This window comes from Salarias fasciatus, chromosome 6 (genome assembly GCF_902148845.1).
Source record: "Salarias fasciatus chromosome 6, fSalaFa1.1, whole genome shotgun sequence".
Classification (NCBI taxonomy): Eukaryota; Metazoa; Chordata; class Actinopteri; order Blenniiformes; family Blenniidae; genus Salarias; species Salarias fasciatus.
In genome coordinates this window covers 13,795,314-13,807,660 of record NC_043750.1, presented here as the reverse complement: position 1 = coordinate 13,807,660, position 12,347 = coordinate 13,795,314, and the positions used below count along the sequence as shown (strand labels likewise).

Here is a 12,347-nt window from a genome sequence, read left to right as displayed (position 1 = left end):
ATACAGAGAGCCAAAGAGATTTATTTAATTAAGATAAGATTGCACAGAGAGTACAGTGCGTGCATCTCGAGAGCGGGCCAAAGCTTCCGTGTTGCCGTTCGGTTTGCAACATCAAGTTGATAATTGAACAGGTTTCGTGACTGCAGCATTCTCTGCCTCCCGTGGACTTGTGAGTACAGCGGGTTTTCACAAGCAAACCAAAGACAGCCTCACAAGAGATCTCACAGATAATGGAACTTTTAGCACAGTGAAAGAGCACTACATGACGGTGAATGTCTTTAAATGTTCTGCTGTTGGAGAGTCAAAAAAAATGATTTGGAAAAAGTGAAATTACTGTTTTCAGTACTTTGACACTTGGAAAAAAAAACCAATAAATCATCAAATAAATCATAAATGTAAGCAGCTCAACAAATATATCACAACCACACTAATTAGATACACAGACCAGTTTTGTGTCATATTATGCAGTAAAACAAAAAACCCCTAAACAAATCAATTATATGTTAATTAATATGCCTAAAACCCAGGCCGATTAAAGCTTTACGGCTGTGCGGCTGTGATCACTGATCCCACAACCAGCCAGCGTAGGAATAGCTAAAAGGCCATATGATTTATTGATTAGTTCTTTCAACAACCTTTAAAGCAATCAGTCATAAACAAGGCTAATAAAAGTGGTTCCTCTCTAAAACAAAACAAATCTCCCTTCTTTTAGATTATCTAAATTTCAAAAACAAGCCTCAATGGAAAAAAAAAAAACAGGAGTGTGTAAGCAGGTCAACATTTATGCGGTAACTGAATTGGCTTTTCAGACAGAATAAACGGCGACATGAGCCTGACATATTGAGGAATGATAACATCAAAGAGTGGCTAAGTGAGTAAAATAAATGTTAAAAAGAAGGAGGCATAAATAACGAAAGAGAGAGCGAGAGACAGAGACAGAGAGAGCAGGTGACAAAACTGTGTCAACTGATACTATAATCCACTTCAATGGCAAGAACGGTTTGATGAAAAGAGCCCAGAAGCACAAATGGAGGGACCTGCTCGCCTCCTAATAAACCCAGGATTTATTAGACAGCCACTTTTATTGTGCCCATTAAGAAATGCAATAATGCTGCTCTCCCGCTGCAGGAAAAACTACTTTAAAGGTGAAATAAGAGGAGAGCTACACACACTCTCCCTGCGTGCATGAGAAGCAGCTCCAGTATCCACTGACCTGCAGAAAAGGTCCGCTAAAGGCTGCAGCCGGAGCACATGCACCCCACCCACAGACGCTGAGACGGAGGTAATCACTGCTCACAGCACAGCCATGGCATTAGTGTGGGAGAAAACTAGAGCGTTCCCACACGTACAGGCAAATACACACACCATGCATTAACAGTGTTGACGAAAAAATTTCCACTTTTTCTGCAACATATATAAACACACAATAAAAGTCCCACAGAGCCTCATATGAAGTCACTTGGAGCACATTTTCTTATTATCCTCAGTATTCCTATCACCTTTGTCGGCCAGGAAACAAGGGCTGGTCTCTGGAGCTCTTTGTGCAGATTATTATTTTTTGCAGTTGTTGTTGGAGCGTGCCAGAGCATTCGGTGTATGCGTGAATGTATATCTGCATGTCTGAGCGTGTGTCCACGCCCCGTAAGGTTAAGTAGCCCCGAAACAAATTCAAGTGTGTGACTCACAGGGGTCTCCCATCTCCGTCCATCAGCGCTGACAGGACGGCATGCTAATCCAGCACGCATGCAGCCCGCTGAGGCCCGCGGCTACGGAGGACCACGCAGAGACATATGGTCGTATTATTGCTTTTGTCTCTGGGGGTGGTCGGACGGAATAGGTGGAATTACATGCGAGTGCGTGTGCCGTGTGTGCATGCGTGTCTCCAGCTTGCCCCCTGGAGTCGCCATGACGATCGACCCATCCAAATCCTCACTTCAGTCGGTCGAATCAAGAAAAATGGAACGTTTGGTTGGGAAACACACACACCCACACACACACACACACACACAGGAGCACAGCATCCCCGGCGTGTGCCTGAAGGATGATTGAGAGCTAACCCTGTGTCTGATAGTGTCCTAGGGGACGGAAATATTCATGGCTGTGGTGTTATTGTTATCTCGGTCCTGTTGGTGGCTGCATCCAACACGACATGCATAAGTGCTCCCGATATTAAAAACAGAAACGAGGGTAAAGACGTGACCGAATTTTGCTGTAATACATCAACATCAGCCGGAGATTAATGCAGTAGTGGCAGGAGAGGTTGCGTAACGCCTCCCCACTCCTCCACATTCCTCAAATTCGTACTGACAGTGGGAAAAAAACAAAAACAAACAAACACTGAGAAAATATTTAATACCATAACAAAAAGAGTGATGAGAAGCAGCCAGACAGTTTTGCTCGGCAAACGTACTGTAGTTATTATAATGGAAGGCATCGGGAGGCCTCAGCTTTTATTAGACTGAGCCCTAAAGAGCACTTAAATGTCATCCGCTATATTACTGCATGTGTGTTTGCATGTGCGTTTCTGCGAGCCAGTTGATAACCCCGCTGTTGTTCTCTGGCTCCTGTTTTCATTAATGCGGTTGTCCCCAAGCATTCAATTAGCTGTGGAATCTCAGATCAATGTGAACAGTAAAAAGCATGCCCTATGAAGTTAAATGGGGATTAATTATTGAATACCAATGCTCTTTCTTGTTCTGCAATGTGCCAAAAAGCAAAACAATGAGGTGGAAGAGGAAGAGAGGGATGTTTTCCTTTAAACATGGCTGTGGGTTAAGATAAAAGATAAGAGGAGATGTTCTTTTTAGTCTGAGAGCTAATGTCTCTGTTCATTGTGTGTTTTAAACTTTTTGCTGGCTGGTAAAAACCAATTCTTGCTGTCCCGAGGGATTCACTCAGCATCGTTAATGCTTATGTGTATTTGCATGTATTAGCAGTCCTGCATGTGTCTGTGTGTGTGTGTGTGTGTGTGTGTGTGTGTGTGTGTGTGTGTGTGTGTGTGTATGTGTGTCTCTGCATGTGGTTACACATCTGCATGATTTGAGTTAATAATTTATTGGGCATCTGAAAACCCAATTCAAATAAAAGATGTTGAGCTTATCTTCTTGCATTGTGCGCAGCGTCTTGCTCATTTTTCGAAGCTGGTAAATCTAAGTGAATGTGACTCATTACCTTTTCACGTTCCTCCTCGGCTGAGAAAAGCAGAGCTCAAACTCAGAACACTATTTAATCAAAAGCACAGGTTGTTTATTTGCAGAGCCAAGAGGAAACTGTCTGTACTGAAAATATGATGTAAAAGTAAAACCGTTTGTCTTCAGGGGTGTTTGGCAGCTTTATTCCAACCCTTGATTCTTACCCCACTTTTTAGTTACGAGGAGACCAGATGCTGATTTATCATTCAAAGCATCCAGTTTTTGATTCATATTTCAAATAAAGCCCCTGGACTTTATTGACTCTACTCAGATGGTGCTGCTGTTAACAACCGCGGGTGGTCAAAATAAACAGGAAACACTGGCTCTCATGGCTGATAATCACATTAAAACGATTAAAACAAGTCTCCGTTTAGCAGCAACAGACTCGGCGCGCTTTTTTTAGCCTTCTGGTCACAACCTTAGTCAGTGATTGTTATTCAAGCCAACAACTTCAAACATCCCTCCTAACGAGACGTCGTCAGTTTTATCTGGTTCACTTCCAGCCACGTCACTTTACAGACAGCGCTCCACAATTTCCTTTCTCTCGGGTCTCCCTGTTTCATCTGTTCAATCCAGTCTGGAAGCATCAAACATTTGGCCCCACAAGTCAGAACCAGCCTGTAAATTTCTCCTACAATTTTTCCTACAAATGTAACTTATGTTCAACATTTTTGTTAAGGGTAGGAGTAACAATGCAACATGGTGAACTAAATCACATCAATTCTCAAGTAGACAGGAATAACCAGCGAGGATGAAAACAAGCATGCTCAGGGAAATACTACGAAGTAAGACATCACGCCTATTTCTTTCGTTTTTCTTCTTTTGGTGAGAGCTTCCTGTGCATGATTTGGACACCTCTGCCTGAGTATTTTACACTCAGGAGAATGGTTCGTCCTTTTGTCTTGATCACAAACAAATTGAAATTGGAACTAAAGTAAAATATTTATGAAAAAGACAAGTTATCTAGTTAGCTGTAATCTCAGAGCTCTGCATAAGTAAAACAAAGTATTTGTTCTTAGTTATATCCCCACCTGTGTGACGCTTTAGTCTCCATCGTCTCTTCAAATGTAACGTTCATTTATGTAAAAGCTGTTTGTCCTTTCCAAAAACAATCAGTTTCACCACGAGACATTTTTTTAATCACATAATTTGTGACCTTTTTAAAATATGCAGCAACAAATAATTTTATCATCAAATGGAAAGATAAACTGCAAGGATAAACACTTTAGCAAGTCGAAGCCTCTACAGGTCGACCACCAAAACCCAAACTTAGCCATTTTTTATGATTATTGCAGTCAGTCTAATCTTGATTTTGCAGGGGTGTTACATAAAATATGTGAGTCAAAAAAGGGAAAATGTCAATAAATGAATGAATGAATGAATGAATGAATAAACGAATGCCTCCGAAATATTCATAGAATCAAACATATACTATGTACATCAAAACCATATTTCATTTCTCTGTTTTATCTAATTAGCACTAAAAATGTTCGTCTGCAGAACACAATAAAAAGAACAAACTTAAAAAGAACAAAGTTAGGGTGAAATATAAGCCAGTTAATGTGGGGACATAAACACAACACAGTTTTACTGGCTGCTGTCCAAACTGGGTTTCTGTGGTGTTTCCACGTGTTTTCTCCAGATTGTTGCTCTGAATGCTGATTAACTTTCCTTCCTTTTTATGCAAAGGAATAAACTTTCGTGTCATTTTTCATGTTTTTTTTTTTTAGGCTGATGACAGTATTTCCAAGACTGTAACACCATCTGGTATCACGAGGCAAACTCTCGAGCTGAAAACAGTCAGTGATGTGTGTTTATCCAGGAGGTTTATAGTAAGGTTAACAGTCTCTGTCTCTCATGCAGTAAGCAGCTTTAAACTCGGGCCAGTAGGACATCTTTTACTCAGAGACTCTGTGATCCTGCCTTCTCTGAGTTAATCATGAAAATGGCTGCACAAGATATGGTTCCACTTAACTTTGATGAAGGCAACTGCTTCATGAATTTCACTAAATCAATTTCAGGTGTAATATAGAAAAATGTTTCATTGTAAAGTCCACAAACAAAAACCGTGGGGAGCCAGCTGAGGAAAAGCCTCTCAGCACAATAACAGCAGCATCTCTGAGAGCCTGTCAGCAGCTAAAGACAAACGCAGTCATAAACAAGACACTCATTTTCAGATGTAGCTTAAATACATTGCATGTTGTACATTCATCTGTCACCATGTCCTCTTCCCAGTATTTTGTACAATTTGGTAGCCCAGATAATCATGAAGTCAAACACACTAAATAAATACACACGCAAACCTTTAGCAGATCTCACCCTCAAGTGCTTTGAACTTTATCAGAAATGTGATTATGGTTGTTGAAGCTTGTGATTAAGGTTTCAAAGAGCTCTTTCAGTGGAAATAATTAATTCAAATTGTTGGAGTATGAAAAATTTTCACCTTTAGCAAAAAACTGCAGAGTTTTTCTCTTAATCATTGTGATCACAGGCTTATTTGTTTGTTTACACATGTTCAGCAGTGATGATCGCTACTTCTGTCCCACCCCCCTGCACCAGCAGTGACTCACTTCAGAATTTCTTTGGAGTGGCCGGTGCTGGAGCTCTTTTTGTCCGGCGTCCCGAGGCAGCTGGACTTCAGCAGGGTATGAGGCCCTCGGTCCAGCATCATGGTGGAGGTTGCCGTGGCGATGACAGCCACTGCATCACGGACCCGAGCCTCGATGTTGTAGTCCCATTCGTCATATGACACCGAGATAAGCCCTAGGAGAGGGAGAGAGAAAAAGATAGGTGAGAAAAAGGGATGTACAGAAAAAAGAAGAAAAAAAGAGGTCGGGACAAATATGGTGCGAAATGAAAACTGGAGGGAGAGAGACAGAATAATGTGAGAAAGTGAGGGAGCATAAGAATAGACAGGCAAAAAGTCACTGAAAAAAACCTGTGCATGTGTATCTATCTATCTATCTATCTATCTATCTATCTATCTAACATATCACAAACAAACAGCTGATTACGAGAGTCCGTCTCCACCCCTCGGCTTGGCATTCCAAGCATGAGAAACTCCTGGATGTCAGACGTCGACATCCATTTCTTATACAAGTCGACAACTGTGTTTTCAGGTCACTTTGCTTTGCTGTTTTGGATTATGCAATCTGTTTTGGGAAAAGGACAAACCAACCTGACCTTTCAGACAGATGCAGTGATTCTATTGGTTCCAAACACGTTGAATTGTTAGCTGCTGTGTTTGTGTGTTTTTTAAGCACATGAAACAAAACTGCAGCTGAATCAACGGCTTCAGACCTGCTGCTTGGTCAGTGGACGATTTCTGGAGAGAGCATTTGTGAAAATGACCCAATGCCTTGGAGAAATACTTCTGAAGTAACAGAACTGAGAATTCTCCTGACAAAGGACTGCAGGGAAGCCAGAGCTCAGATTATTATTAGAACTGATGGCAGGAATACAGAAGCCAAGCTTGTCTGTCCACATTTATCTGATTTCCATGAGGAAATGTAGATGTATAGCTGTACATCTTTCATGCCAAAACGAATGCCTAAAGAAATGAGGACTCACGCTACTACAGTCACGGCTTGGTTTGAAGTGGAAACCTTTGTAATAATAAAGTAGTGAATGTATTACGAGCAGTAGCTGGGGGTTAGCACGTCGTCAGTCCGATGAGACAGAGCAGCATCAAACATGCTTTTGTTGAGTCAAAGATCAATGCTAAATATTACAGTGATTTTACATCTGCCACGTTGAGGTCAGAAACGATGAGCTTTGGGATTTTACACGGTGCAGCAAAGCAGCAGGTGTGAACGTGACGGTCACGGATAGTCACTACACAACTGGAACGTTCCATCAAAAATGTATAATTGCAACATTGTAGTATAATAGCATTAACTTTTGTGACAGCAGTTGAACATTTTCCAAACTCAACAGTGTTGCTGGTCGCAGTTCTTTCCTTCTGTCCAGGTGCAAACTGAGGATGAGCCAACCTGTAGACGCTGCTGTTAATACACTCAACATCAAGAACCACCTCAAACAACCCCACTTCAAAACCTGTCAACTGCTCCTTTAACGGAAATCAGCATGCGACCTGACACCGACTGCGACACCGTCCTGCAAACACACGGGCAGCGCATTTGCATATATGTAAATGACGCCATCTGTCACTTGTGCCCACACTTCAATACAAAGTTTTCCTGAACTCATATCTGGATAAAAGCTGTGTACATTTTAATGTTTCATCAAACAAAAACGCTTTTAAATAGAACAGAAACAAGGAGAGATCACAAACCAGCAACCAGCACAAAAATGTGATTAAAAACATGCAGTTTTCCTCTGACCGGGATGGACAGATGTGCCACACGTTATAAGAGGCAGAAGATCAAAGTAGAAAAACCGTCAGACTTTATGCTGATAACGGGTGAATGCCATGCACAGTGAAGTTATGAATGACACGTGTAAACGCTTGCCAGCGATCTCAGAGCTTCATGGAAACTGTTCAGCATTTTCAAAAGCCCGTACAGGTGGCTCAGAGGAAAAAAAAAAAAGAGAGGTGGGTGTTTTAGTCTTGTCTGTTTATGATCTGTGTTTATCACACCTGATTCACAAAGCGCCAGTGATGAACCTCTCTCTGTGGCTCTCCAGTTACATGATAGTGTAACTGTAATGTTAATGAGGCCCCCCTGCTGTGCCGGCGTCAGGGCATACCTGTCGGGAAGACGGAGGGAACGTTGTCGGCATCGCCGGCCACCAGCGACGGCACGATCCAGGTGAAGCCGTAACCCGTGAGGCCGACCGAGTGAGCCACCTCGAAGATGGTGGTGGACTCCTCCTTTGTGCAGTAGAGGAGGATCACGGGACTCTGCAGCTTCTTCAGCTGGTTCTGGATCTTGGAGTCTCCGTCGTCCACTGACATGTCCAGTAGGAGGACTTCTTCTAGCTCCCAGCCCACAAAGCTGTTTTCGATGGTGCTGCGGACCTGGACAAAAAAAGGAGGAGAATATTTGAGAAAGTGTAGGCAGTTGAGATTCTGGAACAAAACTGACTGAGATGTCTCCTCCTCCAGCTCCCAGATTGCCAAACAGTTTGTCTTTACACATCTCTTGGAAGAAGGCAGCAGAGTTTTTTTTTTTTTCTTTCTTTCGGTTTAAACATAGCCAGGGTGACATTAGGTAATCCACTTCTCCAAATCTTAACGCTATATCACTGATTGATCTTCACAAAATCATGAGGAAAGTTTGATTTATCTATGATCGCTTGGAAAAACCAAAGGAAAAAAAATCAATGTTGATGAAAAATAAACAGTGCAGCAGGAGGACGCCATCAGACTCTCTTTCAAATTATATCTGAGAATCTGTGACTAGATGGCATGCAGATGAAAGCCATCAATGTGTTTTGGAGCTTAAAAAAATAAAACTAAACATAATTTAATGGAAATCACTGTGACAAAAAAGTGACAAAAATTGTTGCATTCAGTTGCACATTATGAAATACATTTATTTTGTGTTAAAATAAATGCAAACACAAATGCTTGTTCGCTGGAGCATGTTGTTTGAAACCTTTGGGTTGTGTGTTAAACTTTGAGAGACTAATGTGATGTTTTTCCAAGATGCCAAGAAGCCATTTACAGAAGTCCTACAAAAACTGGAGAAAAAAATGTTGCCAGGAACCAAAGCTTCCCTAAACAATGATGCTCCTTCATCTTATTCGATAAGAAAATATCTTTCAGAGGGATTCTTCAACAGCTGTCTGAAATCATCACACAGTACAAGTTTCATCCTGACACTGCTTATCGTCCACCTTATTCCAGTTGCCTCTGTTTCTTGTGTCCTCACATAGAGGCGCTTCTCATCTTCCCTCTCAGCTCCGTCCTCAGTGTCCTCACCTCTCACTGTCCAACCTGAGCTGTCCTGACCATTCTGACACCTTCAGTTCAGTTCCCTGCTCAGTGCCACTATCTCTAAAACGGCTGCTTAGGAAGGCTTTCCGTGCGAGTACGGACACTAAATATCCTTTTGAACATTAATATGCTTCTTTTCCGTAAAGCCAGTTTGTTACTTTAACTTTGTTCAAAGGAGAGACATTGACATTGCCGCAATATTAGCAAGAAATACGATTAGCCGACTTTCAATAACTTTAAAAATCCTTTTCAGATGTGTGTGTCTGATCTTCAGAGTTATTCAGGATCTCGCAGCAGCCTCTTTAAAGTGTCTGTTCTCAGGCCCGGAGATAAGGAGGCTGGAGTCTGAGTGAGCGGCTGCATTCAAAAGGACATGTTCAGCCAATCTGCCATTTTCATTAAAGCAATCAGAAAATGGAAATAGCTACCCCGGCATATATCACACTCGGCCAAACTTCGTCATTTTTAATAAAAGCTTGAAATTATGGCTTAAAACCAGACAATCGTTTTCACAAAAAATAGTTGCTTTTATTAGATTCATTTCACCAGCTGTTATATGGTCCTTGCAAAAAGAAAAAAAAAATGTGGGGCAAAATAAAGAGAGGAAAAGTGAAACGTTAAGACTTACATCTTATCAGCAGAACTGCAGTTGTGTCAGGCCTCCCATTATGGGTCCCCAAAAAACAAAAGTAATAATACCTAATGTGCCTGGGACCCAGAGCGCAAGTGAATCTGTCATTTGAGTTCATGGCGAGAAAAAGTTTATGGCCATTAGCTTTATAAGTAATAAGTATCGTGCTGTCTCTGGAGTCAGCTCCTATCACAGGAATACATTTATCTTTTCAGATAATATTGCTCCTTATATTCTGGGCTGAACTTAGCAGCATGTAGTACAGTATTTTGTCAAAGGGCAGCAGATTTTCCCAAACGATGAAGTCGCAGATAGACAACAGTGAAATTGAACATATAACATTTATGTCTTCATTGATAAAAAAAAAAAAAAAAGTACCTTGTTGACAAAGTCCTGGTATCCGGGGTAGTACGTGGTGACGATGGAGAAGATGTACCAGTCATACTCCTCCATGATGTTCAGCATGACGGAGGCCTGCTGCTCGATGGATGGGCCAAACTGGAAAAACATGGAGTTGTCATCCTGGAAACCAGAAACACGGAGCCAATCAGCGAACAAGGTCATGAGTGATGCAGCCAGAGCGAGGACTGGAAGGTAGGACGCAGATGATTACGGAGCGCGTCCGACTCCTGCCAGCCTCAGGAACAAATATAGTCCTGTTTTCAGCCCCGGGCTTTCCCCTCTCTGTCCGTGTACTGCGATTGCTGAACTGTACAACAAGGCAGCGACATCTTTAACTCCTGTGATATATTTATGATGTGTGTCTTCAATACAACACATTTTATGAATATTCAAACGCATACAAGGTGATATAAATCATCTCAAGTTAAGAAAGCAGATTTAGTAGCTGCAGAGAACACAACGGACATGACGGCCACCTGGCTCAATGGTTTTTAAAATGTAAGATACAAATATATGACATTTATGTCAAAACATTTTCTCTACAATGAGCGAGTGGAAGAGGCAGAGTGGGAAGCTTTCTTTAAACTCCAGGAGCTTATTTGGAACCACAAAACGGTCAAGGGCAGGTCAGGCAACCACGTGAAACCACTAAGCAACTCATCAGGACGCAGTCGGGATGGATTATTTACAAATACGAGTGACCGTCGGCAGCGTGGCAGGGGAGCTGCATGAGAACAGTCCAGGGTCAGAGGTCGTCAGTCAGTTCGCAGCGAGACACGCTGCTGAGAGGTGACGGAGACGATCGGAGGCGACGGGTGACGGATAACTGATGGCTGTCTAAATATTTCACAAACGTATGTGCAAACGAAAAGGAAATTTAAAAATTGTAAGAAGCAGACCATATTGATGCCAAACACACCGGGCCTGTCTCACGGAGAAAAAGATTACATGGTTAAAACTCGGCCTCAGGCTCTTTTAGAGTCGCAGCTGCTGAAAGATAAGATCAGGATTTGGTAATGGTAACACACTGATGTGTAGCGTAAAATCAAATAAAGTGTGAATTTTATTAAAGCTCGTTATTATAATTTTTTTTTATAAATAGAACAGATTTAAATGCACAGCAAGAAAATGGGAAGAAAATGAAAAAGAGAAAATGGAATAAAAACAGAAAAAAGATATAGACAAGCCAAACTGGGAGGCATGCAAGAGAATATTTCATATACGGCTCTGTGAAACTCAGGGCTGCCGGTCGTTTGGACTGATCCCAGCTGTAAGAGTACAGGTCACATGTCAATCACATGTAAAAGACAGACACAGTACAGCATTATTTTAGAGTTACCCAAGAGTCTCGTGTTTCTGGACTGTGGGGTGATATCAGAGTTTGAAAGAAAAAAAAAAAACAGAAGGAAACATGTAAAGTCTCCCCAGATGAATCAAACTGACAATCTTCTCTGTGTAAGATGAGAGCGCTGTTACTTATCCTTAGAAGTGACCACATGGAAGGTCTCTTTCTGGTGTACAAATAAAGAGAACCAGTCAAGGTTCTGAGGTCACGATGATTCTGCTCATAGCTTTTTGAATGCCCATCCAACCAACAGTTATGGTCCAACGTAGCCTGGAACACAACGCTTCTCTCTATTTGTAAAGGGTGGTCCAGAAGACGTCTAAGGTGTGATCTCTGCAGATCCAGAAGACGTCAGAACAAACTCACTGTGCAAAGACACGCCCCAAAGACGTCTTTTAAATGCGGTTCTTGCACATCCAATTCAAATAAATAAATAAACTAAATAAAAAAAACTTTCACAGGTTTTAGTCCAATACCTCTCTGTAATAACATCTGTTTCCCATTTAGATTTAGTTTTACATCCTTTCTACAGGTCCTCACAACTTTCTTCTCATTTCATTTTCAATACTAAATATGTTGATTTTACAATATGAGTCATTCTCACCTCTTCGATTTACTCATTTACTCAAGGACTATGATTACTATGGAGGTGAAATCTCAGACATCCACACATCACAGAGTACAGTAAAAGCTTTTTAACCATGTATCATCCTTTTTCTTCACTTTTCTCGAAACTTAAATTCAAACAATGTTTCAAAAGTCTCCTTCTTTATGGAGGTACTTACACTCCCATGCACTGATCCACAATGGAGCCTCGCAATGAAGCCTCGCAATTCATGTCAACATATACGCGTATGGGGAACTACATGCTTCATC

General features: G+C 41.5%; 1 protein-coding gene across 3 annotated transcripts in view; it reads right to left on the bottom strand.

Moving 5' to 3' along the window:
• The window catches only part of grin2bb (glutamate receptor, ionotropic, N-methyl D-aspartate 2B, genome duplicate b), a 103,584-nt gene that overhangs the window by 38,435 nt on the left and 52,802 nt on the right, over positions 1 to 12,347 (bottom strand). For all 3 annotated transcript variants that reach the window (XM_030094024.1, XM_030094025.1, XM_030094026.1), the window contains 3 exons: positions 10,103 to 10,246; positions 7,902 to 8,172; positions 5,762 to 5,954 (listed from right to left, as the gene is read on the bottom strand). In XM_030094024.1, coding sequence (XP_029949884.1) covers positions 5,762 to 5,954; positions 7,902 to 8,172; positions 10,103 to 10,246 — 608 coding nt within the window. The remainder of the gene's footprint in view (positions 1 to 5,761; positions 5,955 to 7,901; positions 8,173 to 10,102; positions 10,247 to 12,347) is intronic.